Source organism: Hydra viridissima, unplaced genomic scaffold (genome assembly GCF_058129835.1).
Source record: "Hydra viridissima isolate aposymbiotic clone 2 unplaced genomic scaffold, HvirCarnegie_v1 scaffold_1, whole genome shotgun sequence".
NCBI classification, from domain to species: Eukaryota; Metazoa; Cnidaria; class Hydrozoa; order Anthoathecata; family Hydridae; genus Hydra; species Hydra viridissima.
Genome location: NW_028324300.1, coordinates 5,764,483 through 5,777,017, shown reverse-complemented (window position 1 = coordinate 5,777,017; position 12,535 = coordinate 5,764,483). Strand labels below are relative to the sequence as shown.

At 30.0% G+C, this 12,535-nt stretch overlaps 2 protein-coding genes and 1 pseudogene across 2 annotated transcripts; 2 read left to right on the top strand and 1 right to left on the bottom strand.

The window, feature by feature from the left end:
- Window positions 1-3,959: 3,959 nt before the first annotated feature.
- Window positions 3,960-5,664, bottom strand: LOC149893046 (uncharacterized). The gene is made up of 2 exons (XM_090088760.1): window positions 4,900-5,664; window positions 3,960-4,067 (listed from the first exon to the last, which is right to left on the bottom strand). The coding sequence occupies exons 1-2, from the start codon at window positions 5,662-5,664 to the stop codon at window positions 3,960-3,962; spliced, it is 873 nt and encodes a 290-aa protein (XP_089944886.1).
- Window positions 5,665-6,712: 1,048 nt separating this feature from the next.
- Window positions 6,713-8,733, top strand: LOC149893045 (uncharacterized). The gene is made up of 3 exons (XM_090076981.1): window positions 6,713-6,768; window positions 7,613-7,741; window positions 8,537-8,733. Exons 1-3 carry the CDS (start codon window positions 6,753-6,755, stop codon window positions 8,731-8,733), a joined length of 342 nt encoding a protein of 113 aa, XP_089933107.1. The 5' UTR covers window positions 6,713-6,752.
- A 213-nt stretch (window positions 8,734-8,946) lies between these two features.
- Window positions 8,947-11,474, top strand: LOC149893044 (uncharacterized; annotated as a pseudogene).
- The last annotated feature ends 1,061 nt before the right edge of the window (window positions 11,475-12,535 follow it).

The following is a 12,535-nucleotide window of genomic DNA, read 5'->3' as shown; positions in this document are numbered from 1 at the left end:
CTTTTTCAAAAACTTTTTCAAAAACTTTTTTCAAAAACTTTTTCAAAAACTTTTTCAAAAACTTTTTCAAAAACTTTTTCAAAAACTTTTTCAAAAACTTTTTCAAAAACTTTTTCAAAAACTTTTTCAAAAACTTTTTCAAAAACTTTTTCAAAAACTTTTTCAAAAACTTTTTCAAAAACTTTTTCAAAAACTTTTTCAAAAACTTTTTCAAAAACTTTTTCAAAAACTTTTTCAAAAACTTTGATTGATGTGTTTAAAGTAATATTTAATTTTTTTACGAGTATCTAATATTTAATTTTTTTACGAGTATTTTCATAAACACTATTTAAAGCTTCTTTAGACGTCATTTTCTCTTGCAACGTTGTTAGCTAAAGTAAAGCAAAAATGATTTGCTTCCCCTTTTTGTAATTCCGCTAAGTAATTAGGATAAATTAAAACTCCGCTACTAACTTTTTTTTTGGATCAAATGGCATATTTACTATCAACCGACTTTTGATGTGAGAACTCATAAAATTCTTTTGTTGGTAGACCTCTTTTTGCACTTTTACTTATTGAACATTGTTGGTTTGCTGGTCATTCAACTAAATTATTTGTTTCAACTAATTTATTTGTTTCAAATACTGAAGAAGTCATACTTGACTTCTACAATCCAATAGAAATTATGTTCGGCTTAATTCAGTACTTTTTGTTTGATGCTATACATGCTCTTTTTTAATGAATTTTCTTGTCTTCTCTGACTTGAATTTTCGTCATGATGATATTTTCGTCATGATATAATTCTGGTCATGATGTAATTCTGGTCATGATGTAATTCTGGTCATGATGTAATTCTGGTCATGATCTAATGAGATACTCCTGTATACATTATCAAAAGTACTTTTTTAAAACCTGAAAATATTTTACGTCTTAAATTGATTTCCTACACTTTTTTCAATTCACTTCAAAATAAAAAAGAAATTCTTTGACAACTTCTTTTAATTTTTGTGGTTTATCGGTTGAAATAATAACACCTCTTAACTCTAAAGGTTTTATCTATCAAATAACGTAGATAAATGCAATAAAAAAGTTAAATGGTAGTTATAATGCGACGATTTTAATATTTCTCAAGAGAGTTGTAAATTGATAATTAGTTACAATTTATAACATTCTTCCAAATCCAAACCTTTGGGGCGCTTTCCGGTTTACGGTAATACGGTATCTGAAATGAAAACTTATCCAGAAGTACAACTAGGTTGTACTTCTGGATAAGTTTTATTAACTTATCCAGAAGTACAACTAGGTTGTACTTCGGGATAAGTTTTCATTTCAGATACCATATCAAGCAAGTTTTCTCGGTCTGTAATGAGTGGTTTATTTAATTGTAGGGTATACTCTGAGTGAATGGAATCCTTTTTGTCAGCATTCTCAGGATTAGAATGAGGGTTTTTTTTTATCTCCTTCTAATGGTGCTAAATCTTTAATTGATACAGTAAATTCTCGTCAGTTTGGATATTCGACGTGGGCGTACTGTAGTTCTGATTCTATTAGATCAGCTTCTTCTACTAGGGGACTGTATTTACTAGATTGAAAGTGCTTCTTTATAAAGTTAGTTCAATAAATCTACTTGGTTATGGCATCACAAGAATGAATCATTTTGTCCGCAGTCGAAACTTACCATACTCTATAGAAGAGGTGTTATTATTTACTATGCATTTGTTGATAAAGTTGTCCGAGCCTCCCGTATCCCGTATTAAAGCAGAAAAGTTCCACCCATTTATTTCAACCTTCCGAATTGCCTACGAAAGGCAATTAGTTGTCTCAGCACTAGGGCTTCTCATTTCCCTTAAAAATCTAATTCCCGGGATTCCGGGACAAAAATGATTAATTTCCCGGGATCCCGGGAAATCCCGGGATTAGGTAAAAAGCAAGAATTTATCCAATTAGGTGAGGGAAATGTGTAAATTAAAAGAAATACAAAAAAAAACGCCTTTTTAATACTATTACTTTTAACAAGAAAATAAATACAAAATAATTCTTAGAAACTAAGACTCTTAAAACAAAATAAATATCAACTTCAATAACATTATATTTTTTATATAGATTGATTTTTAAAATAATTTTTTAAAAAACATAAATTGTCAATAGCGCTATCACTTAAAGATGACCGAATTTCGTAACAAAGAGACCTGCCGCCGAAAATGCTCTTTCTGAATCGATTGATGTCGGTGGGATAGTTTATAGAGCATTGTATAATTTTTCTAAATTATTTGTACGCTTTTTCGTTGCATCAAAAATATCCATTTCTTTTGTAATATTTTTAACGTCACATAATACATCTTCTGGATTCTCAATTCGACTAACGTTCGTAATGGCAGCATCCAATTTTTGATGAAGTGTTAATTCAGATGTTGTCTTCAAATTTGGTTCTGCCATAAACAACATTTCAGTCCCATCGTTACTGCATTCTAATTCCTCAATTTCAACGGAATTTCCACCACCATCAATACCCTCAACAAATAGCTTCGAAAATAATTTTTTAGCCGTAGCGTGAAGGACTGATTTGGAAGGTAATAATAATACAGAATCTATGTCCGATTAGTGTTTATAATTTGATGGATTATTTAAATATTTCAGCAAGCCAACTAAATTTTTATTCCGTCTTTCAACAATTCTCTGTTGCACATGATGCAGCATTTTAGCCGAAAAACAATCTTTATTTTTGCGCAAAACATCTAATATAAACACTAATACACCCTCTGCCTCAAGTAGGGATGCTTTGCGTCAGCCAAGTCTTTCAATTCCCAATTTAATTGGTTGTAACGCTGTTACTACAGTCTGCACGACTAAATACTCATCTTCCGAAATATTGTTAACATCGTTGTGTTTAAAAACTATCAATGCTTTTAATATACTTGTTTTTAATGCTATAAATCGCTCCAACATTGCAAGAAGGCTATTCCACCTTGTCTTTACATCCAGTTTTAACTCGAGTTCCTTATTGTATGTAATTTTTACGTATTTTTGTAAAATTTCATTTTTAAGTGGTGATTTACGAAACATTCGTACAATTCTCCGGACCTTTTGAATTGTTTGTGCAATACTTATGTGGCCTAATAATTCGTCAGTGATCTTAACGTCTCGCAAATTTAATAAATCGTTGCTTTGGCTTAACTGTAAATCCACTGAAGTTGTAAAATCGATTTCTTCAGACTCGTCACCTTCACTATTATTTTCATCAGAATTTTGACTGTCTGATGCATTACACTCACTGCCCGATGAATTTGAAATCACTGATTTTTTGTATAGAACATCACAAACTGCTAAATGTAGCCTATGTGCATAACAAAGTTGATGTTCCATCCCGCTTAATCTTCCATATTTTTTCATAACTGATGCACCGTCAGTTACACTAGAAATTATATGCTTCTTTGTAGATAAATTAAATTCGGATAACTTATTTTCAACCATATCAATAGTTTTTTCAGCTGGAAGCGACCTAACTATTCGAATCATGCCCAAGTTCCAAAGCCTAGTTAATGAATGCACATTTAAATTCAAATAGCGAGGATTTTTTAAGGATGTGTATTCGTCCATCGAAATAGAGAATCTAGAGCCACCTTGAATTTGCATAGTGATTTCCTTAAGCACTCCTTGTTTTGCTAGGTGGTATTGACTTTTTACCAAATTCATTACATGTGAAGGGTTTTTTGGCAATATCATTCCTTAATCAGATGAAGATTTTCTTATAAATTCAGATTTTGCAATAGCATTAATAGAAAAGCCATCTACAGCCGCCAATTTTGAAACAACTTCTTCTATAGATTCCTTTTTTATAAATGACGTAATTTTAGGTTGAGCATTTCTAACTTCAAAATTTGTTTCTTCGTTTGGCCTTTTTTTCTTCACTTCAATTTCGACTTCCTTGTGAAAATTTTTTAAATGACGAAGAAGACCACTTGTTGAAAATCCTTTACACATTATTGTTGTTTTACATATATTACAAGTGGCAGATTCTGTTTTTTTTTCTTAAGTAAAATTTTCCCATGCCTTAGATCCACTTGACATGATGCTGTATATTTATTATCCTATTAATTAAATAGATAAAAATATACTAAAATATAAAACTATATTACCTACAACAAAAATCCCGAAATAGTGTGCTGGTTGTAGATAAATTATTTTAAATTAGTTGTAATTATTAAACATTTATTTTAAACTTCACCTACTTGGTTTTTCACTTATTTCACTTTTTACATACAAACTACTTTCTTAACGTAACTAACTACTTTACTTTCTAACTAACAACTTTTATGCGTGACTAATTAATTTTTTTTGCACGTACAAGTATTTGTAACTTGTCCGTAGTTATTTTATATTTAACATATCTGGGACTCCCCTTTATTCATTGTAATTTTTTGCAATTGTGATTATTTATTAGATTACTCGCCAATTTTTTGCAGTTTTGGTTTGTGCCTAAGATAGATAAAATATTATTATTGAATTTGATTTATAAATTGATTTGGTTTGTTTATCTAAGCTTTATATGCTGTAAGTTACAACATATAAAATTTAAATAAGTAAATCAAATCTATTTATAAATCAAATTCTATCTTAGACACAAACCAAAATTTATCTATCTTAGACACAAACCAAAATGCAAAATATTGGCGATTTAATTGCCCTCTATAATATATCTTCCAAATTTTTATAGAAAAGGAAAAGGAAGTAATTTGTACTCAAATTTTGAGTAATAATATTTTTAATATCCTTTTAAATGTTCAAAATGTTTTAAAAAATTACCGGGATTCCCGGGAAATTTAATTGAAATCCCGGGATAACGGGATGGTTTATTACCTCCGGGATCCTGGGAAAACGGGATCCCGGGATCCCGTTTGAGAAACCCTACTCAGCACTAACGATTGCTAGTATATCATCAGATTTGGTAACAGCTAATGATTTATTTGATTTACACACTTTTGCAAAGTGTCCTCGTTTTTGACATTTGTGACATGTAGTTTCTTGAGCAGGACAAGCACTGCGTGGATGGCGATTGTTTCCACAAAAGTAGCACAGTTTTGTGAAAGGCGGTGAAGTTAACTGATTGTCAGTGTATTTTCTTGCTTTATGCATTGCGTTAATTTGGGGTACGCTAGATTGGTACTGTTCCGAGTGCTTTTGAGCAAGTTCTAATGAGCGTGCTTGGTCGAATGCCGATGTTAGCGTGAGTGTCGTATTTTCCAGTAGCCTTTGACGTATTATACTTGAGTTTAAGCCAGTGATAAATGCATCTCTAATAGACTCATCACAATAAACATCGGCTGTTACTGCTTTGAAGTTGCAATCTTTTGCAAGAGTTCGGAGAGCTTGTATAAATTCGTCTAGTGTTTCGCCAGCTTGTTGCTTACGTGTTGCTAATTGATGCCGAGTTAATATTTCGTTTTTTGGTTTAACGTACAACGATTTGAGAACGTCGATCGCATTTTCAAAAGATAGTGAATCGAATATGTATTCATAAACAGTTGGTGATACGAAGTTTATTAATATTCTTAGCTTTTCGTCAGATGTAGATTCTGAAGATAAGAAGAAATTTTCGAGAGTTTTAAACCAGTGAGTCCATTCTTTACCTGATGTTGAAGAATTCGGATTCGCGTCAAATCTTTCAGGACGCAGATATTTCTCCATGAAAATTACTTTTTTTTTTATTTTTTATTTATTTTGATAGATAAATTGAAATAATAACACCTCTTAACTGCAAAGGTTTTATCTATCAAATAACGTAGATAAACACAATAAAAAAATTAAATGGTAGTTATAATGCGACGATTATAATATTTCTCAAGAGAGTTGTAAATTGATTATTAGTTATAATTTATAGCATCGGTTTATCAGTAGGACATTATTAACAAACACAGTTTACAATATCATGCTCTTAAAATAAGTATAAGCTTTAAAAACATAACTTAAAATTAAAATAAAGTTCATTTTCGTATAAAAAAGCTATATACTTTGAGCATAATTTCATGGAGCTATAGCAAGAATAAATAATAATTACTACAATCCTGTATGATAATTTTTTTATTAAAAATATATAAAAAACTTATCGTTGAGAAGCTACTACTATTAATTCAGTCACATTAAAAATTTCATAAATTAGAAAAATCTTACAAATCCCACTATCACACGCAAAATTACAAATCCCACTATCACACACAGTAAGTCAACTTTTGATGTATATACAGCATTATACATAATAAAATTTGAGTCAACTGAATTTTCATCATTTTAGACAAAATACCAATCAAATAAGAATCAAATAAGAATCATTTTAACATCTATAGATAATATACTTTCTAATTCTGGTAAGTTATCAAATTGCAAAAATTTTTTTTCATTTAAATAAAATCCACATTCTTCAGCAGGGCCTTCTTCGAAGGGGGGAGGGGGCACAGGAGGCAAGTTGACCCGGGCGCCAAGCTTGAAGGGGCGCCGGACCACCCATCATAAACATCAAAACTTTAAATTTTGAAATTTCTTGGCTTGATATGGGGCGCCATTCTCCAATTTTGACCCGGGCGCCATTAACGCTCTCGAAGGCCCTGTTCTTCAGGGTAAGCGAAAGATACTATGACCCACGATGAGGAAATTAAAATATGTTTTAATTATGCGAACTTTGTTGTTACGTCATGCTAATTGTTGTTACGTCACGTTGATAAACTAATCTTAAGTTGTTGTTTTCGTTTATTTCGCACGTGCTTCAAAAGTTTAAAAAAATGCATGAAAGTAAAAGTAAGTTTGTAAGTTTTTTTGTTAAAATAATTATAAGATTGGAAAGTAATATTAAAAAATGTTAAAGCGAGACGTCATTGACATTGACTGAGGGAAGAAAGTAAATAAAAATTAAATAAAAATTAATTAACTTTTTTGTTATTCACATTGCTAATCTGTTCTTAAAATATTAATCCTGCTGCTACTTGCCTTTTTATTTACAAAAGATAAAAAGGAAGTTTAACTTGCTATTGTATATCTTTATACATAGTTTATTGCTAAATATTTGCTTAATTTTATTTTTGAATTCATTTATTATTAGTATTTTCATGGTACAATATAATGGTGTTACACATAGTACTACTTATTGTACAATGTAATATATCAATTTCAATATATTTTACTAATATACCATGGTATATAAATAAATTTAAATTGATAATTATATTGTTTGGTATAATGTCATTTGATACTGTTTATTGGTATTATTTAACAATATTTTTAATGGTTTATTGTTATTATTTAATATTATTTATATATTAAATATATATACTGTATTATTCACTACAGTTCATTTTTATACAACCATAACGTTTATAAGCATATGCAGGCTCAGATTTTGTTTTTAAAATAAGCATATTTAAGCATATTCTTGAACCATTTAAATGATTAACAAAAAATAAATTTAAATTTAAAAAATAAGTTTTTTTAAATTTAATCATTTAAATCAACAAAATAAAACATTTTTATGTTTTACAAAGCAACGACTTCATGAATTTCTAATTTAAATATAGCTTAAGTTTGGTTTGACTTTTTTTTTCCTTTTGAGAGTTAGAAGATATTAATAACAGGATTTTTTTTATAGCTAAAAGAAATAGTCATATATTTTTTTATGAAGATGAAAATGAGGCCTTGTGTTACATAAAACAACATGAACTAGAACACACTGTTTGCTTTGTAGCATGGTTTACACCCAAGGGATTTGGTAACACAGGTTTGAACCTTTTTTTGATTTATTTAATATCAACTTTATGATGCAAATGTTTGAGTTGTCAGAAAATTCTTTAACTCAAACTTTTGAAAATAATTGAAAATAGTTGGAAAGGTAAATGAAATACATTATAAATTGAAAGTTTATAATGTATTTCATTAGGAAGATCAAACGCAATGATGAATTAAAAACTTTAAATGCCTTTTTCTCAGCTTTAAAATAATGTCTCTTACAATTACAATTAAGTTACAATTATTTTGCAGTTGTTAATCTTGCTTCTCCTTAGGTAAGAAATTTTTGTATTTATTTTTTATCCAATTTAACAGGTTGTTTTTTAAAATTAAATAGTTCATGGCAGACTTCAGATTTCAACCTCAGATTTCGAACATCTTTTTTAAATTTTCTATAAATCAGAATTACTTTCTTTGATGTAAAAAATTTGATGTAAATGAAAAAAGTGGCTTCAAAATATAATATTCCAATACATGTTAGTAAAAGTTATACTATAAGCTACTGCTCTAAATCGAACATTTACAGCAGTAGCTTATAGTAGCAACAATGCAATGACATTTAAATATTGTTAATATTTAAATGTCATTGTATTGTCAAACTTTATTTCAATTTCTTTGTATATGGTTCTTTGTAAAATGGTTCTACTTTACTAGAATTTACGAAGTGAATGTTTGAGTTATTAAGTGTTTACTGTAAATCCAATGTTTCTCATTGAAGTTTGGTTAACTTATTGTATCATTTTTTGTATAAGCGCTTTCAGTGTAAAGCAGACCGTGTCACATTTAGATGTACATAGTGAAAATCACAAAGTTTTATGGGAAAATGAAGGATTTTATGCAGACGTGTCTTTCATAGTTTTAGCACTGAAAGTTTTGGATTGTTCACATGGAACAGATCGCAATAATGCAAGAAAGAAAGCATACAAGATTAAAACAAAAGCAAAGGTAAACTCCATTGTTTATAACATGAATTCTAAGTTATAGTTTTAATAAAAAATATTTACCTTACTAAAGTATTGCTTGAATAATTTTAGAAAACTGAAAACTCTTTTCAAAAAAGTTATTTTAGTGTGCAAGACACAAAAAAATTCCAATGTCCAGCACAAGTTTCTATGAAGGAAATTATACATTTCAAAGATTACAAGGTAATTTCTAAACAATTTACTCTAATTGATATAAATTTTTACTACTGTAAGCATGAAACAAGGATTATTTATGAATAATACTTATTCTATTTCATTTGTGCATTTGTACATCCATGTAGCAGGCATTAAAGCCCACAATTTTTGCCTTTCTCAATCTCTAACTCAAATAGTCAACTTTCCAACTCGTTTTCCAGACAACCCGAATCATCTTCCTTCTCTACTTGACTTATGTTATGTTTCTGATCCTAGTCAGTGCTCAGTTTCTCCTCACTCACCCTTAGGTGCTTCTGATCACTGTTTGATCTCTTTAAATCTATTATCTCATTCTTCTTCATCATCTAAATCCCCCTATCATCGCACCCTGTTGACAAATGTGCTTCTTACATAACTTCGTGGATTCAGGCTGGCATGGAATCTTTTATTCCCAATCAACAAATCCAAGTCAAACCTCACTCTTCTCCTTGGTTTTCCTCACATTGTGCTGCTACAATTGCCAACCAAAATCATTACTTCCATATCTATCAGCAAAGCAATTCTCCAGAAAACAGACGTCTGTTTTTTACTGCTAGAAACCATTGTAAAAAGGTTTTGTCTAACGCCAAAGCCTGCTATTCTCAGGTCATGAAATCTCGTATTTCATCACAAAAATTAGGCTCTTGTGACTTCTGGAGAATCTTTATTAGTATCAATAATAAGGGCAAATCTGTAGTTCCACCTCTTTTGTATGCTTTAGATTTTGTCACCTCACCTAAAGACAAAGCTGAATTGTTTGCTAAGAATTTTTCATCAATATCGACTTGATTCCACTAGTTACGTTCTACCTGATATAGCCGTCAAACTGGTTGATCCATTGCTTGGCATTCATATCACTCCAGCTTCTGTATCTAAAGTGATTTCCTGCTTAGACTCTTCTACTGCTTGTGGCCCGAACAACATACCTGTTATAGTCTTGCAGAAGTGTTCTCCGGAGATGTTGTTGATACTTTGAAAACTATTTAACAAGTGCTTATCAGAGTCTTGTTTTCCAGCCTGCTTGAAAGCAGCATTTGTTATCCCTATTTTCAAAAATTCTGGAGAGCGATCTGATTTGCCCAACAACCATCCATTAGTCTTCTTCCTATCATAAGCAAAGTTTTTGAATCTTTAATTAACAAACACTTAATCTCTCGACTTCAATCTAATAACTTACTTTCTGATCACCAATATGAATTTCGATCTTCTTGTTCAGTTACAATTACAGCTGATTTGCTAACAGTAATAACCGATAGGTTTTATCGGGCATTAGATAAAGGTGGAGAGGTTAAGGCCGTTGCTCTTGACATTTCTAAAGCATTTGATAAAGTTTGGCATGCTGGTCTTCTCCATAAGCTTTCTTCTTACAGTGTGTCTGGTAACATCTTTAAGATTATTGAATCCTTCCTTTCCAATCGTAGTATAAAAGTTGTCCTCGATGGACAGCACTCTTCTTCTTATTCTGTAACTTCAGGGGTTCCTCAAGGTTCAATCCTTGGCCCTATACTCTTTTTAATTTACATTAACGATCTTCCAGACATTCTCATATCTAAGGTAGCATTGTTTACTGATGATACTACTATTTATTCTTGTCATGATAAGAAGCCAACACTCTCTGATTGCTTGGAGGGGGCATTTGAGCTTGAAAAGGATCTCACTTCTGCTACAGCATGGGGCTCACAGTGGCTGGTGACTTTTAATTAAGATAAAACTCAGTTTTTTTAGCCAATCATTATCATAATAATTTAGATCTTCCTATATTTATGAACGGAAATGTACTAGATGAGTCATCTACCCTTTTCTTGAAACAATATCCAAGATTTTTTGATATGAATGAAAGAGCAAGTTTTTCAAATTTAAATTAGTTAATTTTATATTTATTTTCTGCTTTTATTTGGATGAATAAAGACATTACTGAATTTAATAATACTAATTTATCCAATCTAGGGTTTATATTGCTGCTTTATGAAATCCTTCTAAACCAAGCATTTTTATTATGTCTTTGTACAGTCACTCTTATGTCTCGTCTAATCTGTTTTAACTAAATTTTGAATTAAAAAAAAAAATGAGTCTCTATAAAACCAAAGATTCAAATGCAGGAACTTCATAAAGTTACCCCGGAGTTTCCCAAACATAATGTAGAAATTAAAATAGATTAGACGCAACAAAAGAGTGGATGCATTAATTTTTAATGACAATATTTTTTTTACTAGAGTATGACAGTTGGTGCTACTTTTTATACTTGGATTAGCAATGTATATAAAAGTGGATTTAAATGCTTTATTGGTTGAAGATGCTGGTTTCAGAGGTGGTATTACTGTTTTTGACAACGTTTTACTTTTTTGATCTGCAGTATCCAGACGAATTGCGAGTAGTGTTTTCGTTACTTGAAAAAGTTTGTGGCATTCCAGAAACAATTAATAGTTCAATCGCAAATGATTTTTTTAGACAACTGAACATTTAGTTAAATTTATAAATAATCAAGATGCAATATATTTTTTTGGATAGCATTTTTTGTTTTCTATGGGGTTTTATTTGATTTTGACTTATTTTTATTTTGATAAATTATCTGGGTTATATAATAAAAAATAAAAAAGTTAAATATTTTTAGGAAAAAGTATAATCATTCATTTTATAAAATTTGTGTTTTTTTTTATTTTAGTTTGTTTCTTTCTTTTAGGATAACAACTAAAAAAATATAAAGTTCCATTTTTCAAGTTTTAAATAATCACTCTTTATGTTATGCATCTTTTGTTGTGGTGGTTTATATTTTATTGATAGTTAATACATGCATTTTCTTGATGCTATATATCTATATTTTGATTGCGTTTGCACTTGTACTTTATACGAGAATTAAAATATATATTAGTACATTAAGTAAACGTACAATAGTAGTTATATAATACAGTAAGGAAGTTTTACTCAATCCGCTGTCTTAAAATAAAGAAATAATCTCTATTATTCTTACAGGCATTTAATATTTTATTTCTTTATTAGAGGTAAGAGTCAGACATTCTTATTTTTTCTAGTAAAAGTATAAAAAATTAATAATTGTATGTTTGATGTTAGCTATAGGTGTCAACACCTCTGGACCAACCAATACCAAACTTTGCACAGGCACTAAGTAGGCCTGAGCGGTGGTTTTGACCAGGTTTGGGCCACCAGCGGCCCCTCCTAACCCTAACCCTGAGAAACCCGCGCGAAGAGACGGGTAATCCAGCTTGATTATATTAAGAAAATTATTACCTTATAATTTCCTTGTTTTAGGGCAAGAATTTTGCTTAAAAATTCGTTCCTTATTTTAAAGGATACTTTTCTAATGTCATATTTCAACTGGGCAAATAACCAACAAATTTTAAAACAACACATGTTTACTTTTTTTTTCTTAATTCAAACACTTGATATTATTATACTGATTATAAAAAATAATAATGTAAAATGGTAGCTTGTTGCTATGGTAACTGATGAAAATAGCTGAAAAATACCAAAAAAAACTGGGTTTACTCTGTAAAAAAGGAAGGAAGAATTAGTAAAGAAGTGACAATGTAACTTAGCAAAACTGTTCTAAATGTGTAAATTTTTAAAAAAAGTGTATATGATGAGTCTTAATAGATGAAACACAGTGTAAA

What these genes read in the sequence shown, in the direction of transcription:
- LOC149893045 (XM_090076981.1), top strand. An exon ending in CAAGGGATTTGGTAACACAG is followed by an intron (nt 7,742 to 8,536) that starts GTTTGAACCTTT and finishes TGTCACATTTAG; the next exon opens with ATGTACATAGTGAAAATCAC.
- LOC149893046 (XM_090088760.1), bottom strand. Translation starts at nt 5,664, where the DNA reads ATGGAGAAATATCTGCGTCCTGAAAGATTTGACGCGAATCCGAATTCT. An exon ending in CTGATGATATACTAGCAATC is followed by an intron (nt 4,068 to 4,899) that starts GTTAGTGCTGAG and finishes TTTAATTAATAG; the next exon opens with GATAATAAATATACAGCATC.